Below are 14,519 nucleotides of genomic sequence, written 5' to 3'. Positions count from 1 at the left end.
GAGGGCTGTGGCTCAAGTCACTGCACACCAGGTCCTTGCAGAACGCTTCGTGGATGTTGCATCTTGTCTCTCCACGAGCCTGTGAAAGGGCTCTTTTCCGGTGCCGGAAACAGGCGGCAGAGCCTAGATGACTTGCCCAAGGTCACAGTCAAGGGGCAGCAGAGTTAGAATGGGAACCCTGGCGGTCTGACTCCAGGGCTGGCGTTTGGAGCCTCTGCCGTACTGACCGCCACCTCCTCCGAGCAGCTGGGGGCCTCTGCTGGTTCTGGGTAACCGGGTGCTTTATACCACGCCTTCCCACGGTGCGGGAAGTTGTAGATCAGATAAAGTTCTCTGTGAGGTAACACCTCTGTCACTTCACCTCATGTGAGTGTGTGTGTGTGTGTGTGTGTGTGCGCGCACGCGCACGTACATGTGTGTGGTGGGATTCGTGGGAGGCTCAGGGACCGCAGTCTGCTGCCCGTGTCCTCAGTGTTGGGAAGGGGTGAGGGAGCTCTCCGGAGCCCCTTTGTTAAAGGCACTAATCCCACTGTGAGGGCTCCATCCTCACGATCTGACCGCTTCCCACCGGCCCCTCCTCTGCGTACATCACACCAGAGGTTAGAGTCCCAGCACACAAACTTGGAGGGACGCGGTGTTCAAGTCCATAGTGCTAAGAAATCGCCAGCTTCTCTCTGTCACCGGGAGAATTGCTTTCAAGCTCTTGTTTTGTTGTATGTGTTTTACAGTCCTCTATTTTGGGCACGTGTCAGTAATTTTCCATTTATGGTAATGATCCCAAGTTTATTTTTAAAAATGCATGTGGTATGTTTAAAAAAAAAATAGGGAATAGAACATTTAAAAGAAGAATAAGTACACACAGAAACAAGCCACCCCTGAGAGGTGGCGCAGGAACGCGAGAGGTCGGGATGCTTCTTCTCTTGCATCTGCCTGGATGTATGTGGAATCCTGCACGGCGCCAGCCCTGCTCTGTAATTACGCGTCGATCTGGTCGCCGAAAGCCTGTCTTGCCACTTGACTGGGAGCTCCATAAGGGCAGAGACCTTGACTTTATCTCGTGCTGACTTTGTCAAGTAACGAAGGGGGATGTGCCATGAGTACGAGCGTAGGCGGGGGTCGGGGGACAGGATGGCCCAGCTGCTGCCGGAGTGCCTGCCCTCGGGGTGCGGTGGCGGGAGCACCTGCACAAGCCTTCTCTCCCCTGCTCTGCAGGTCAAGCTGTCCGTGTACTGGGACTACATGAAGGCGATCGGACTTTTCATCTCCTTTCTGAGCATCTTCCTTTTCCTGTGTAACCACGTTGCTGCTCTGGCCTCTAACTATTGGCTCAGCCTCTGGACCGATGACCCCATCGTCAACGGGACCCAGGAGCACACTAAAGTCCGGCTGAGCGTCTATGGAGCCCTGGGCATTTCGCAAGGTGGGGGCCCCTCCCCTGGCCAATTTGAACACTTGGAACGGTTTCTTCCATGTCTTATTATGGAGTTTAGTCTCCCCGTTTGTGAGTGTTTTCTGGACCCCTCAAACTAAGCCAAACTCATATGAACAGTACCTGTCCCTTAGCAGACACTCAGATACTTACAGAGTGATTATTTCTTGAGTGCTTTGTTTCACGGGCCCCTAGGAGATGGAGAGATGCTCTCGACATGCCCATTTCACAGATGAACAAAGTTGAGAACAGCAGCCCCCCTGACCCACTCTGGAGCATTGGCAGGCAATGCCCCCTCGCCCCTTATTGCCCGGGGCTTCTGTAGACTCTAATTTGTGGGCCTCTCTGTGCCATCTGAGGGTGGGAATTGGGTCAGTCTGGTGGTTCTTGGTGCAGACTGTGCTGTCCCACGGGGACATCTAGCCATGTCTGGAGGTCCTTAGAGCCATCACCGCTTTGATTGGGGGTGTTCCTGGCGTGCAGAGGCCAGGGATGTCACTGGGCAGCCCGCAGTGCTCAGCACAGCCCCCGTAACAGAGGATGATCTGTCCTTAAATGTCAGCAATGAGGAAGTTGAGAAACCCTGTTTACCCTTCCGTTGGGCCCATTAAGGTCCCCAAACACAGCAGCATTAATAGTGACAGCCACTATGAGCCCTTCCTCAGTGTCTGCTTATGTTCTGGAATCTTCTGTGGGTTTTTGCAGACCAGGGCCGAGAGGTAGCAGCTACCGTTTCCCCCATTTTAGAAATACATCACAGAAAGTTCTGTTGCATGGCACTGGCCTGGAGGAGTGTGGGACAGGGAATATCAGCATGACCTTGGAGCAGCTGCCTGGATCAGAACCGCAGCTCTGCTGCCAGTTGGCTGACTCTGTCGAGGGCAAAGGAGTTCACCTGTCTGACCTTGAGTGTCCTCCATAAAATGGGTGCTAAGAGGCTTTACATGGAGTCAGTGTGAGAAGTAGATGCACGTAAAACTCCTGCATAGTGTTGAATCTATAGTGAGTCCTCAGTAAACAGTAGGCACTACTGTCCTCCTCGTCATGGTCGTCATTCTTAGAAGCTGAGAGTCTTAGAAGCTTGTGTCCGCACGGCCACTCCTCCCTGCCCCCAGCCCTTGTCCCATCGCAGTGTTTACCGAGAGTATTTGTAGGTATCTCGGTGTTCGGCTACTCCATGGTGGTCTCCATCGGGGGCATCTTCGCTTCCCGCCGCCTGCATCTGGACCTGCTACACAACGTCTTCCGGTCCCCCATGAGCTTCTTCGAGCGCACCCCCAGCGGGAACCTGGTGAACCGCTTCTCCAAGGAGCTGGACACGGTGGACTCGATGATCCCGCAGGTCATCAAGATGTTCATGGGCTCCCTGTTCAACGTCATCGGCGCCTGCATCATCATCCTGCTGGCCACGCCCATGGCCGCCATCATCATCCCGCCGCTGGGCCTCATCTACTTCTTCGTCCAGGTGAGAGGTGGGGTCTCGGGGAGCAGGAGGGCCCCTGCTGTGTACACTACTTCCGTGTGAGCTAAGGGCTCACTTCACCTGACCATTTCCCCACCTTGGAAGTGTTGGGGATTTCCTGGAGGAAGGTTGGATTTGTTTTTGTCCACTTTAATACCTATCAGAGCGTGTGTGTGTGTGTGTATATATATATATATATAAATTATAAAAATTTATAACAAAAATAGCGTATAGCAATTATACTACTATTAAAATTAAGAGTGTTATGAAATTCTTTAGGTTGTAAGCCCCCTGCAGAAAGTGGAGATGTGAGCAATAGCACCTTAAGCAGGATAGACATCTGTCTTTCTCTCTCCCAGTAGAAATGTAGAAGTGGGCCGTTCAGGGCTGGTACAGTAAGTCTCTTACTATCCTGGACTGTTAATCTCACTGCTTTTTTTTTTCTTCTCCCGTCCTCACATAAGCCTTCATTCTTAAGTTGATCTCCTGGCCCATGGCAGCTGCTAAAGCTCCAGCCATCAATCTGTAGTTCAGAAAACAAGACCAAGGAAAGGGAACAGAGCAAGGGAGCATGTGACCGCTGAGTCCTTGTGGCCCCTTAGGTTACTGCAGCATAAACGGTGCTTGCAGCTGTAGGTGAGCGTGTCAAGGGCCTGGTGGCAGAGCTGGGAGTGCGAACTCACGTCTCTCTGTTGTGTTGGTGACCTCAATGCTGCACTGCCCCTTTTTGCCCTGAAAAGCTTAGCAGCAGCACAGTTACCAGGGGATTAGTTGTTTAGATGGGAGCCTAATGACTGCAGCCCGGAGGAGGAGTGAGAACTGTGAAGCGCTCCATATTCAGGCTGCACTGTGGCTGCTCGTGCCAGGTCCAGAGGCCTCGGTCCAGCCCGCCACACCCCCACACTCCACCACGTTGCGGCCCAGTGGTTGGGGAGTAGAAACGCAGGTGGAACCACAGCAAGCGAGTCTGGTTCTCGCACCCTCGTTGTGTTATCCTTAAACGGGTGCCAGCTTTTTTAGAAACTTCGATCTGCTGCATTTGCAAAAAATATGACCTTTGTTCATACCCTTGCTGTGCATTTCCCTGACGCACCCAGTTCAGAAGAACCAAACGGGCCACTTGCTGCATTTACAGCAGCTCACACAGCTGCCGGCAGCAGGACCTTGAGCCGCTGTGCAGCCATTCTGTGATGGGATCTGCTGTCCGTGAGCCGGACGATGAGGGAGATGCTGTTGGTATAACGTTGGTATTATTTGTAAACAACAAGGACAGTTCAGCAAAGGGTCCTGTTGTATATGGCCTGTCATGACAGCTAAGCAGGCATAGAGCACGTGTGACGGCTGGAAAGGGAAACAGCACGAGGAAAATATCGTGTCTCTAAGGGCTGGGATTATGAAAGAATTTTTTTATTTTCTTATTTTTATTTTTTTTAAAGATTCACATATCTCTTTGAGAGAGTGTGTGTGCGAGTCGCGGGGAAGGGCGGATACAGAGGGAGAGAGAGAGACTGAGGCAAACTCCATATTGAGCCTGGAGCCTGACGTGGGGCTCAGTCACGTAACCCCGAGATTATGACCTGAGCCAAAACCAAGAGTTGGGTACTTAACCACCTGAGCCACCCGGTGCCCCAAGTGTGGTTTTCTTTAATGGCTTTTAACTAAATATATCCTTACCCTACAACCCAGCTGTACTCTCTTCTTAGTGTATATGCAAAAGAAATGAGAATGCATCCAGAAAAAAAAAGAGGGTGCTAGAATATTTTTAGCATCTTGGTTTCTGATAGCCCCAAACGAGAAACACCTTGGGGTTTTTGACCCAGAAGTCTCAAGAACTTTCTCGGATGCTAGAGATGTTGTAGATTTTGGTCAGGTAGTGGGTGTGCAGGTGTAACTAAGTATAAAATTCACCAAGCTGTGGAGATTTGGGTGCATTTTCCAGTGTAATGTAAATGTATGCTGTATCTTGAAGAAAAAGTGGGTTTTAGATGTACATACGTTCTCTCTCATCAGAAAAGATCTAAAGGTTTTACACTGAGACTGGAATAAATTTCAGAGTAATGGATGTAATACAGGGTTTTTTTTTTTTAACTATTTATTTATTTTAGAGAGAGAGAGACTGGGAGGGAGGCACTCCGGGAGAGGGGGAGAGAGTCCCAACCAGACTCTGCCTTGAGCACAGAGCCCGATGTAGCGTTCGATCCCATGAAGCCAGAGATCATGACCTGAGTCGAAACCAAGAGTTGCATACTTAACTGGCTGCACCACCCAGGCACCCCGGGTATTTAATTTTTATTTAATCTGTATCATCCCCTTCCCAGCGTTTAAATGGGTATCCATTACTGTTTTAATTCAGAAGCAAGTCATTTTTATATAAAGGTGATGCAAGAGGTAGGACAATGTGGAATTGTGTTGGGGCTTCCTTGTTGCCTAAAGGAGACATTTCTGGTTTGTGAGCTGTTTCGGCATCCGTGAAAGCCTCCCGGCCACAGGTCCGACAGCTTAGCCCCCAAGGCGCCGCATGTCTCAGGCAGGGGCGTGTTGAGCGTTCCTCCTACCCGGGAGCACCAGGCCCTTGGTCTCTGAAAGAGTGAGTGAGTCTGGGGCGTGAATTACGTCTCCTGGAATGGAGCTTAAAAGGGAAGCTAACAGTTGCTCTTTTTTTAAAAAACTGAGTTTAAACACAAATACATCTCAGATTCGCTTTCTGTGGTAAAAATTCTGAGCCCAGGATAAGTGGGATAAGTTGAACAGGGAAGACTCTCGGGAATGACTTCCATCCGGGATATTTAGAAAGAAAGCCAGAGGGAGGAGGCGTCACGGCTGACGGTCACGGGGCAGATCCCGCAGGGCCAAGGCGTCCGGAGTTGGTTCATGGCAGTGAGCTGTCACCTGACCTGTCCTCAGGGGCTGGCAGAGCCACCATCCTGGGACCGCCCGGGCTGGCGTGGGCCTGGGTTAGCCAAGAGTTGTCAGGGCCCCAAAGGCCACCCAGGTGTGGGTGCCAGTTACCGTGTGCGCTGCCATCTGGAAGGAAGCTGCTGACCTCAGAGCCCCCCACACAGGTTTCCTGCTCTCTGTGGAAGGTCCCCACCCCAGAGCGGCCCTGGGAGGCCGGGAGGCCGTGTCCCTGGCCACCCTGTGTTTCTGGGTCTTGCTCAACTGTCTGGCTCTAGTGCTTGTGGGGCGGCTGCATTTACGTGAGATCTTGAGCACCTCTGGAACAGGGACGCCGGTCTGTGTGTACCGACAGGCAGACCAAGGCCACGAGAACTCATGTTCTCAAAGGACCAGGCTGCGCTCTGTGCATGGCTCCTCGAAGCGTCCAGGGGGCGAGTTGCTTCTGTTCTGTCTGGTCTGGTTAGGGCAGGAGCAGAGCCTATAGGCGTCTGCCCATGGGGTCAGGTGGAGGCCTGGATGTCCTCCAAACCTGTACCCAAAGCCCGCCACTGGGGCCATCCAGCCCCCGAGATGAGTGGCATCAGGCATGCTGTCGCGCCTCACAGCCAGGTTCTCTGAGGCCAGACCCCAGCTCGGCCACTGGTAGCCGCGTGACCTGAGGGGAGAGCCTAGCGATCTTTCTGGTTTACTGAGCGTCAGCAGGAATGAGTGCCTGCCGGATTTCCAGTCCGAGTCCCATGAGCCGATCTCTGGAACTACTTGCAACTGTGCTAGGATTGCGGCCTCTGGCTGGCTCTGTCGGTGAAGGGTCTGCCTTCGGCTCAGGTCATGATCTCAAGGTCCTGGGATCGAGTCCGCGACAGACTCCCTGCTCAGCGGGAAGCCTGCTTCTCCCTCTCCCTCTGCCCCAGCATGTGGGCTCTCTCTCTCTCACAAATAAATGAATAAATCTTTGAGAAAAAAAAAAATTAAGAACTGAGCTAGGGTGAGCTCTGCCTGAACATTAGCTGCTGTCACTGTCACCTCTGTGCATGCGGCGAGCACCCACCTGCCACCTCCCGGAGGTATCGTGCAGGTCCAGGCTTTCTCCAGCGCAGCTCCGGGGACCCGGCAGCATGAGAGGAGCTTTGCCCACTGCCCGGTCCGTTCTCTTCCCCCAGAGGTTCTACGTGGCCTCGTCGCGGCAGCTGAAGCGCCTGGAGTCGGTGAGCCGCTCCCCGGTGTACTCCCACTTCAACGAGACCCTGCTGGGCGTCAGCGTCATCCGCGCCTTCGAGGAGCAGGAGCGCTTCATCCGTCAGAGCGACCTGAAGGTGGACGAGAACCAGAAGGCCTATTACCCCAGCATCGTGGCCAACAGGTGGGCGCGCGCGCGCGGCCCCTCGGGGGCAGGTGGAGGCCTGAGAACCCCGCCCTCGTTCCTGGAGGAGGAGGGTGGGAAGCCAGGCTCGGGCCCTCCCCACCGGGCGGGAGGACAGGACGCAGCGACCCCTGAGAGCGGACGCAAGCGCTTGAGCTCCAAGTGTTGAGTGAGGGCCGCGACCACGTTGTCCTGGAGTCAGGAAACACTGCCGACTACCCGTTCGCTGTTGTCCTGATGATGTGAGATCACCCGGGATGGGCACACTCCGCCAGTATTTTTGTGTCCTGATTCTCGGCCGAAGGGCATCACCCGCACCGTACCCCTGTGTGATGAGCGTGGGAAGCCATTCCCCAGTCTTAGGCTGGCCCCCCTGAAATTGCCGTGCCCCGAAGATCATGAGTGGACGGAGAACATCAAATGGAAAAGACGGGACGGAAGTTTACTCCTTGTTGACTAAATGCAGAAAAGCTTCTGATCCCTAAAAGGGTATCCTCCTCACTGCTGTCCTTATACGTGTTTTGAGACGTGATATAAAAGATTCTGGGAGGGGGTGGCGGCACCCTGGGAGTTGGCCATCCTCACCAGCTGTCAGCCCCGTCATACACAGTATCACCTGTAACGTAAGACTAGGAGACCATGAGTCGTTGGAGACCCTTCCTACCCTGCAGAATTCTTAGAGCCTGGGTCACATCTGGCTCTGTCTTTGGGAGAAGCTACACACCTGGGAAGGTCAGTCATGGGAATCGGAAGGGCCGTATGTGACAAAAAGATCAACACCCCTGTCTCTCCCTAAGGTGCTTCATGCCTTGAAATATTAATATTCCTAGCGCCCTGTGATATCTTACAGACGTTAGCTTTAAACCAGTAATATATCTGTTTATACTTCCAAAGGTGAAGTAATCCATTTTAACATGTCTAGAAGGGGGATGATGTGGCTCTGGGAACATGAGAGCAACATTGAAAATAGTAGCTTTTCTCCCCCTTCCCCGCTTCCCTACCAAGAGAAGGTTATTTTCAAGTAACCTCTCCACGCAGCGTGGGGCTCGGACCCACGACCCTGAGATCAAGAGTCGCACACTCCACGGATCTTGCTCCGTGAGGTCACCAGCTGGGCACCCCCAAGGCGTGCTTATTTTAAATCAGTGGTGCCTCTTACAGTTGATGACTTCTTAGGAATTTAGGAATTTTCCCAGACATCATTTTAAAGATGGGTGTATGTGGGTATATTTTAAAGCTTCACTTTCCTGGGAAGTCGGCTTCTAGAGAAATCTCTTTTGATCCCTGGGGTTGTCGGACTAATGAGGAAGTAGCGAGGCCGTGTCCCTTCAGCGGTCTTTCCCCTTCCCGAGCTTTTCTCGGGAACTCTCGGGGAATTACGGCAGTTAGCAACGTGACCCCCACCCCGCCCACATGAACCAGAAACCGGAAACTCTGGAAAGCTGACTCCAGGTCTCTGTGTGTCTCTGTGTCTGTCTGTCCGCCTGTGTGTCTGCGGGCAGGTGGCTGGCCGTGCGCCTGGAGTGTGTAGGCAACTGTATCGTCCTGTTCGCTGCCCTGTTCGCCGTGATCTCCAGGCACAGGCACAGTCTCAGCGCCGGCTTGGTGGGCCTGTCTGTGTCGTATTCATTGCAGGTAAGGGGGTTGCTCTCAGCCAGATTTTCGGATTTTCTTCTTGGGGGAGTCCGTTGTCGGATTCTTGGGCCTTTGCTTTGAACCCGGGCAGGAGCTGGGGGAGCCGTTGGAGGCCGAGCAGCATTTGAGAAGCCCAGTGACCCAGTGGTGCTGGGGTGGAAGGGAGGCACGTGGCCAGGATTCCCCTGAGTCAAAGAAAGCCCGTGATGGCCTGCCAGGGTGTCCCCAGCTACAGGAAGAATGCTGTTCTGGCTGTGACTTGCCCTCCCATCACGGCTTTCATTTGGACACCCAAATTTGGATACGTGGTATTTTCCTTTTACCATCTGGTTCGAAATATTTTCTGATGACGTTTCTGATGACTTGAAACGTGTTTCCTTACAAGGCACAGTGTAGCCCGTCCGGGTGATAGCAGTATGTGAGGTTCATGTTTTCTGGACCTAGGTTACCTAGGGCATTTTGTAATTCGTAATTACTTCCCAAAGATAATGCCACTTGCACTCACTGTAGAAGCTCACCCACAGATCACCACGTACTTGAACTGGCTGGTGCGCATGTCTTCTGAGATGGAGACCAACATCGTGGCGGTGGAGAGGCTGAAGGAGTATTCAGAGACGGAGAAGGAGGTAAAGGCCTCTCCTGACCTCTTTGGTGTGACTTAACCCGGACCATCCGTAGAGCCATAGCCGGCGTGCCTTCGACAGGCAGCCTCTGTTCAACAAGAATCGTCTTCTCTTACTTGTCATGTATCTGTGGGGAGAGGGGGACTGCTGTTGGGGAAAATGAGACATTTGTTTCCTCTTTGAAGTTTAAGAATTGATTCAGAGCGTGGAAATTCACTAACCAGAGGCCCAGTGCATGCATATTGTAAGAATGATGACGGTGGGAAGGAATTGACCTAAGTTTGGGGAACCCTACACTTACTCAACCAAGGTCTGCATTTTATAGATGGAGCAAAGCGTGGCCTAGGAATGAAAAGTGGCTGACCCGAGATCACATGTGGTCAGAACGGCTGGGAGTAGAACCCCAGTGTCCGGACTTCTGTGCCGCATTGTCCTCAATAACTGCCTTTTTCTGCCTGCGATGGTAGTGATCATAATGATAGTGACAGTCATGCCTAGAGAGACACCTCTGCCCCTGCCACCACCTGTAATGACAGCAGCCTGTATTGTGCCCTCAGAGGGGCCTCAGGCCCTGAAGCACACATCTGACATGGAATAATTCATACAACCTTTCTGTAGCCTTGTAACTCCCATTCTGTTGTGACCCCATTTTACAGATGAGGAAACTGAAGCACAAGGTTAAGTTACTTGCCTGAGATTAAATGACTGGTAAATGGCCGACCCAGAATTTGCTTCTGTGCCGTTGGCACACTGCCTCCCAAGAACGTGCCCCTTGGGAATGAGACCATGGCCCTGGGTAAACTGTCTTGAGGGATCTCAAGACAGATCTCACAGAGGTGAGCGCTGTCCTGTCCTTAACACTCTCAGACAGGTGCGCCCAGTCCCCCTTCATCAGAGAGCATCATTCAGGATGGTGTGAGCGCCCCCTGAGGAAATAAGTATGTATTACACCAGGGGTTTTCCCAGTATACTGATTTTATTTTTTTACATTTTTAAGATATAAAAATAAATAAATAAATAAGATATAATTCACATGCCATGCAGTGAATCATGTAAAGTATGAAATGAAATTTATTTTTTAAAAAGTACCATGTTTTTATTTCTTTTGATTATTTTTATGTTTTTAGGATAACATATTTGAAAAATATCCAAGGTCTTACCACTACTAAAAATATTTATTTATTTGTTTTATAGACTGTCTTTTCCCTTTAGAAAGTTCCATCTACTTCCTTCCAGCGCCCTCCATGTTCTTACAGCTTATCCTCTTCCTTTATATACCTAAATTTATAAAAGGGAAATATACTTATAAAAAAAATTTAATATAGCAAGTTTATGGGGGAGAAAGGATGAAAGCTCTCTTTCATCCTCTCTGTTCTTCATTTTCCCCGAAGCTACCCCTGATCCTGGCCCCGAGCATATCCAGTTGTAGCGCATAGGAAGTGTTGAATTTAGCTAAGAAACTCTTCAGAAATAAGGGCTGTGTGACCCTGGGCAAGTTACCTACCCTCTCTGTGTCCATTTCCTCATGTGCAAGGAACCCACTCATGGGACTGTAGTGGATTAAATGAGGTCATGTGATAGTAATCTTTAAAAGCATTAGACATTGCTTTGTCTTCCAAATATAGGAGGCACCCAGAGTAAAACCTCTACCCTTGTGCCTGTCAGAGAGGACCAATCCTTCATTGATTCAGTTCACAAATATTCATGGAGCCCCTGCTGTGTGCTGTGGCAGGTTGAGGGGGCTGGAGTGTGACAGTGAACTGTGAACCAACCCGTCCGCATGTGGTGGACGTTCCAGAGGGCATGGACAACAGAATAAGCAAATCAAAGCACACCTCCAGTGGTAGGAGGTGCCACGTGGTCTGAGGGAGATCTGAGCAGGGTTGGGGATCGAGGGCACAGAGTCAGGGCGAGCTCTGCGCGGCCCGAGATCAGCACTGAGGGAGCAAGCCCAGAGGGGAGATTGAGGAGGGTGCAGAGGCCCAGAAGCGGGGCACACAGGTGCGTGGGGAGCAGAGTGAGCCCGGGGAGGGAGAGGAGGTCAGAGGGGGATGTATCGCCGGCTCTCTTGTAGTCCTGAGGCTCCTGAGGCAGACCTAAGGTTCTTTCCCCAACACCCCACTCCTTACCACCCCCCCCCAGGCTCCCTGGCGAGTCCCGGAGATGACTCCACCCAGCACCTGGCCTCAGGTGGGCCGAGTGGAATTCCGAGACTATGGCCTGCGCTACCGAGAAAACCTGGACTTGGTTCTCAAGAACATCAATGTCACCATCGATGGAGGGGAAAAGGTGGGTGCGCCTCGTCCCCCCGACCCTTCACAGCAGGGCGTCGCTTGCAGCCAGGCACATTGTTTCCCCGGTTTCTCAAAGTCCAACTCCGTGGGGCTCGAGTGGCCTTTTCTAGCAGGGGCTTTGTGGAAGCAGAAGCTGCTAGAGTGTCCCAGCCGCATTACATACTGTCAGCAGAGAGCTAGATGAGGCCCGCAGGTAAGTTTTGAAAAATCTGAATACATTGCAAATACTGAAGAATCTGGTATGTCTTAGATAAAGATCCATTTCCTGCCTTTTTTTTTTTTGAGTGAGTGAGTGAGTGAGCATGTCCGCTGCTGGTGGGAGGAAGGGCAGAGGGAGAGTATTAAGGGGGTTGCAGGGCTCAGTCACATGACCCTGAGACTATGACCTGAGTCGAAAGCAAGAATTGGGTGCCTAACTGACTGAGCCACCCAGGCACCCCTCATTTCCTGCTTTTCTTGAAAGATCAAGCATCCAGCAACATGGGGCTTATACTCCCTGCCTGGTTCTTTCTAGACAAGACAAGAACCTCCCAGCTCACCCAGCCCCTCCCCATCTCACTTACGTGCCTACTTGGCCCCCATGGGCATTTGAGTTTGCCACCTCTAGAATCGAAAGATGCCATCGTCACTACTAGGGACGGCTTAGTGAACATGTGAAGTTGTCAGAATTCTGGAATATATCCCTAGTCCCAAGTTGTTTCTGGAAGACGTCCTGGCTCTGAGACCTTTAGACCTTCCTTAGGAATCAGATGAAGGGTCTTCCTGGCTGTCTGCCAGAGGACAGAGTTTCTTTAATCTCTGAACATATGTGTGTTTTTTTTTAAGATTTTATTTATTTTATTTGACAGAGCTCACAAGTAGACAGACGCAAGCAGAGAGAGGGGAAAGCAGGCTCCCTGCTGAGCCCAAAGCAGGGCTTGATCCCAGGACCCTGAGATCATGACCCGAGCCAAAGGCAGAGGCTTAACCCTCTGAGCCATGCAGGCGCCTCTGAACATACATGTTTGCTAAACCGTGTCTACCCTGAGGCTCAGAATGTTTCGTTCCCATGAGAAATCTAACTTACACCAAGGGGACGAACAGAGCGGGTGGTGGTCTCGCGGAGGCTCTGTGGCTTACGTTCCATCACGAGACTCTGCTGTGTGACATTCCTGTTAGAGGCTGGAGGGAGCCTGCTTTTCAAGAGCCCCGACGAAGGGGGAGGAGGTGCAACTGGATGGCAGGAATGTTAGTCGTTGGCCACGGAGCAGGGAGCCCCATTTCCTGAGGAGAGGATGAGTGGAAACTGGGTCCTGTCCATCACCTCTTGTGGCTCCTGCAGCCGGGCTAGAGGGAGGAGGTGTGCAGGGGGGTCGGCCTGAGTCTTTGAGATGCTGGACAGCTCAGGATGGGGAACTCATCATCAAAGGATTGAAAACCGTATGGGGGAAATACCCGATTATTAACATTACCTGGAGTTGAAAATAGAAGGGCTTTCTTGAAAATCCCTTCTGCCAGAGCCCTGTCTCTTTGGGAGGTCTGTACAAATGTATCAAGAGAGCCAAGTATTTTAATTTACAAAATGAGGTGGCGTAGAGGAGGAAGCCCTTCTTGGCCCTGAAGGGGGCCCTGGGAAGCTGCTGACCGGGAGAGCTGTGTGGTGGACATCGGGGCTGACCAGAGGACCGAACTGCTTTAGGGCAGACATCTGAAATGTGGGCCCTGTGCGGGGAGCAGGCGAGGGGTAACCCCCAGACACCAGCATCCCCACCTCACCCTGGGCCCTTCCTGTCCCACAGGTTGGCATCGTGGGGCGGACAGGAGCCGGGAAGTCGTCCCTGACCCTGGGCTTGTTTCGGATCAACGAGTCCGCTGAGGGGGAGATCATTATCGATGGCATCAACATTGCCAAGATCGGGCTGCACGATCTGCGCTTCAAGATCACCATCATCCCGCAGGTGGGGTCTGGGTGCAGCGAGGGAGTGAGTGGGGGCGGGGAGAGTGATGTACATATGTACTGGGGACAAACGTAAATATATTCTTATTTTATTATTTTCACTGTTCTCATTGGACCAATACTGTTTCTTCACCACTGAATCTCCCCTTAGCGTATAAATCACAGCGGGAATTAACCAGGCATCATTCCTTCACTCCTGCTGGCTCCATTCAGGACAAGAATAAGGCTCTTAAGAGCCAGGAGAGAAATAGGAATTTTCCACACTGATTTCTGTAGGTGTGAATCTCTCACGTGTTGCCTTGTCGTGGCGTTCTCCCTAAAATTTCTTCTGAGATTCTCCTTTGGAGGCAGGGAGTGGGGAGGAATCCACAGTACTTTATGATTAGGAATTATCTACGCTGCTTCTCTCTGTCAGAAGGTCCCATGTATTGGAGACTCTGGGAAGTTTTGCCAAAAGATATTTATTTTATTTCACTTAACCCAGGATTTTCCAAACCTTCCCCCCGCATTACTAACATCTCTGGAAATAGCGAGTCCGAGGAACCCTGGAACCGCATCTCGAGCGATTCTGGCCAGAGCTGTTCACGTCGTACCTGTTGGCGCCGGGTGCAGGCATCGTGACGTGAGCCTCACCTGCCGTCTGCTGTCTTCTCCCCGGACAGGACCCTGTTTTGTTCTCGGGTTCCCTCCGCATGAACCTGGACCCGTTCACCCAGTACTCGGATGAGGAAGTGTGGACGTCCCTGGAGCTGGCTCACCTGAAGGACTTCGTGTCCGCCCTTCCCGACAAGCTGAACTACGAGTGTGCGGAAGGCGGGGAGAACCTGAGGTAAGAAGCCGGGGTGCGAGGCCCCGACTGGGTCTCCTCAGCTCTGCCTCCAT

General features: G+C 52.0%; 1 protein-coding gene across 3 annotated transcripts in view; it reads left to right on the top strand.

Annotated features, from left to right (window-relative positions):
* Positions 1 to 14,519, top strand: part of ABCC1 (ATP binding cassette subfamily C member 1 (ABCC1 blood group)) — a 318,947-nt gene that overhangs the window by 301,069 nt on the left and 3,359 nt on the right. For 2 of the 3 annotated variants that reach the window (XM_082715000.1, XM_082714999.1), the window contains 8 exons: positions 1,213 to 1,420; positions 2,584 to 2,894; positions 6,950 to 7,149; positions 8,652 to 8,784; positions 9,309 to 9,410; positions 11,550 to 11,696; positions 13,480 to 13,638; positions 14,300 to 14,466. In XM_082715000.1, coding sequence (XP_082571126.1) covers positions 1,213 to 1,420; positions 2,584 to 2,894; positions 6,950 to 7,149; positions 8,652 to 8,784; positions 9,309 to 9,410; positions 11,550 to 11,696; positions 13,480 to 13,638; positions 14,300 to 14,466 — 1,427 coding nt within the window. Of the gene's footprint in view, positions 1 to 1,212; positions 1,421 to 2,583; positions 2,895 to 6,949; positions 7,150 to 8,651; positions 8,785 to 9,308; positions 9,411 to 11,549; positions 11,697 to 13,479; positions 13,817 to 13,992; positions 14,467 to 14,519 lie in introns of all 3 variants that reach the window. The other variant, XR_014306603.1, reaches the window with a different exon arrangement.

The sequence above is a fragment of the Mustela nivalis genome (genome assembly GCF_964662115.1).
Source record: "Mustela nivalis genome assembly, chromosome: 19".
Classification (NCBI taxonomy): Eukaryota; Metazoa; Chordata; class Mammalia; order Carnivora; family Mustelidae; genus Mustela; species Mustela nivalis.
The sequence above is the reverse complement of the archived record's forward strand: the minus strand, read 5'-3'. Positions and strand labels throughout refer to the sequence as shown.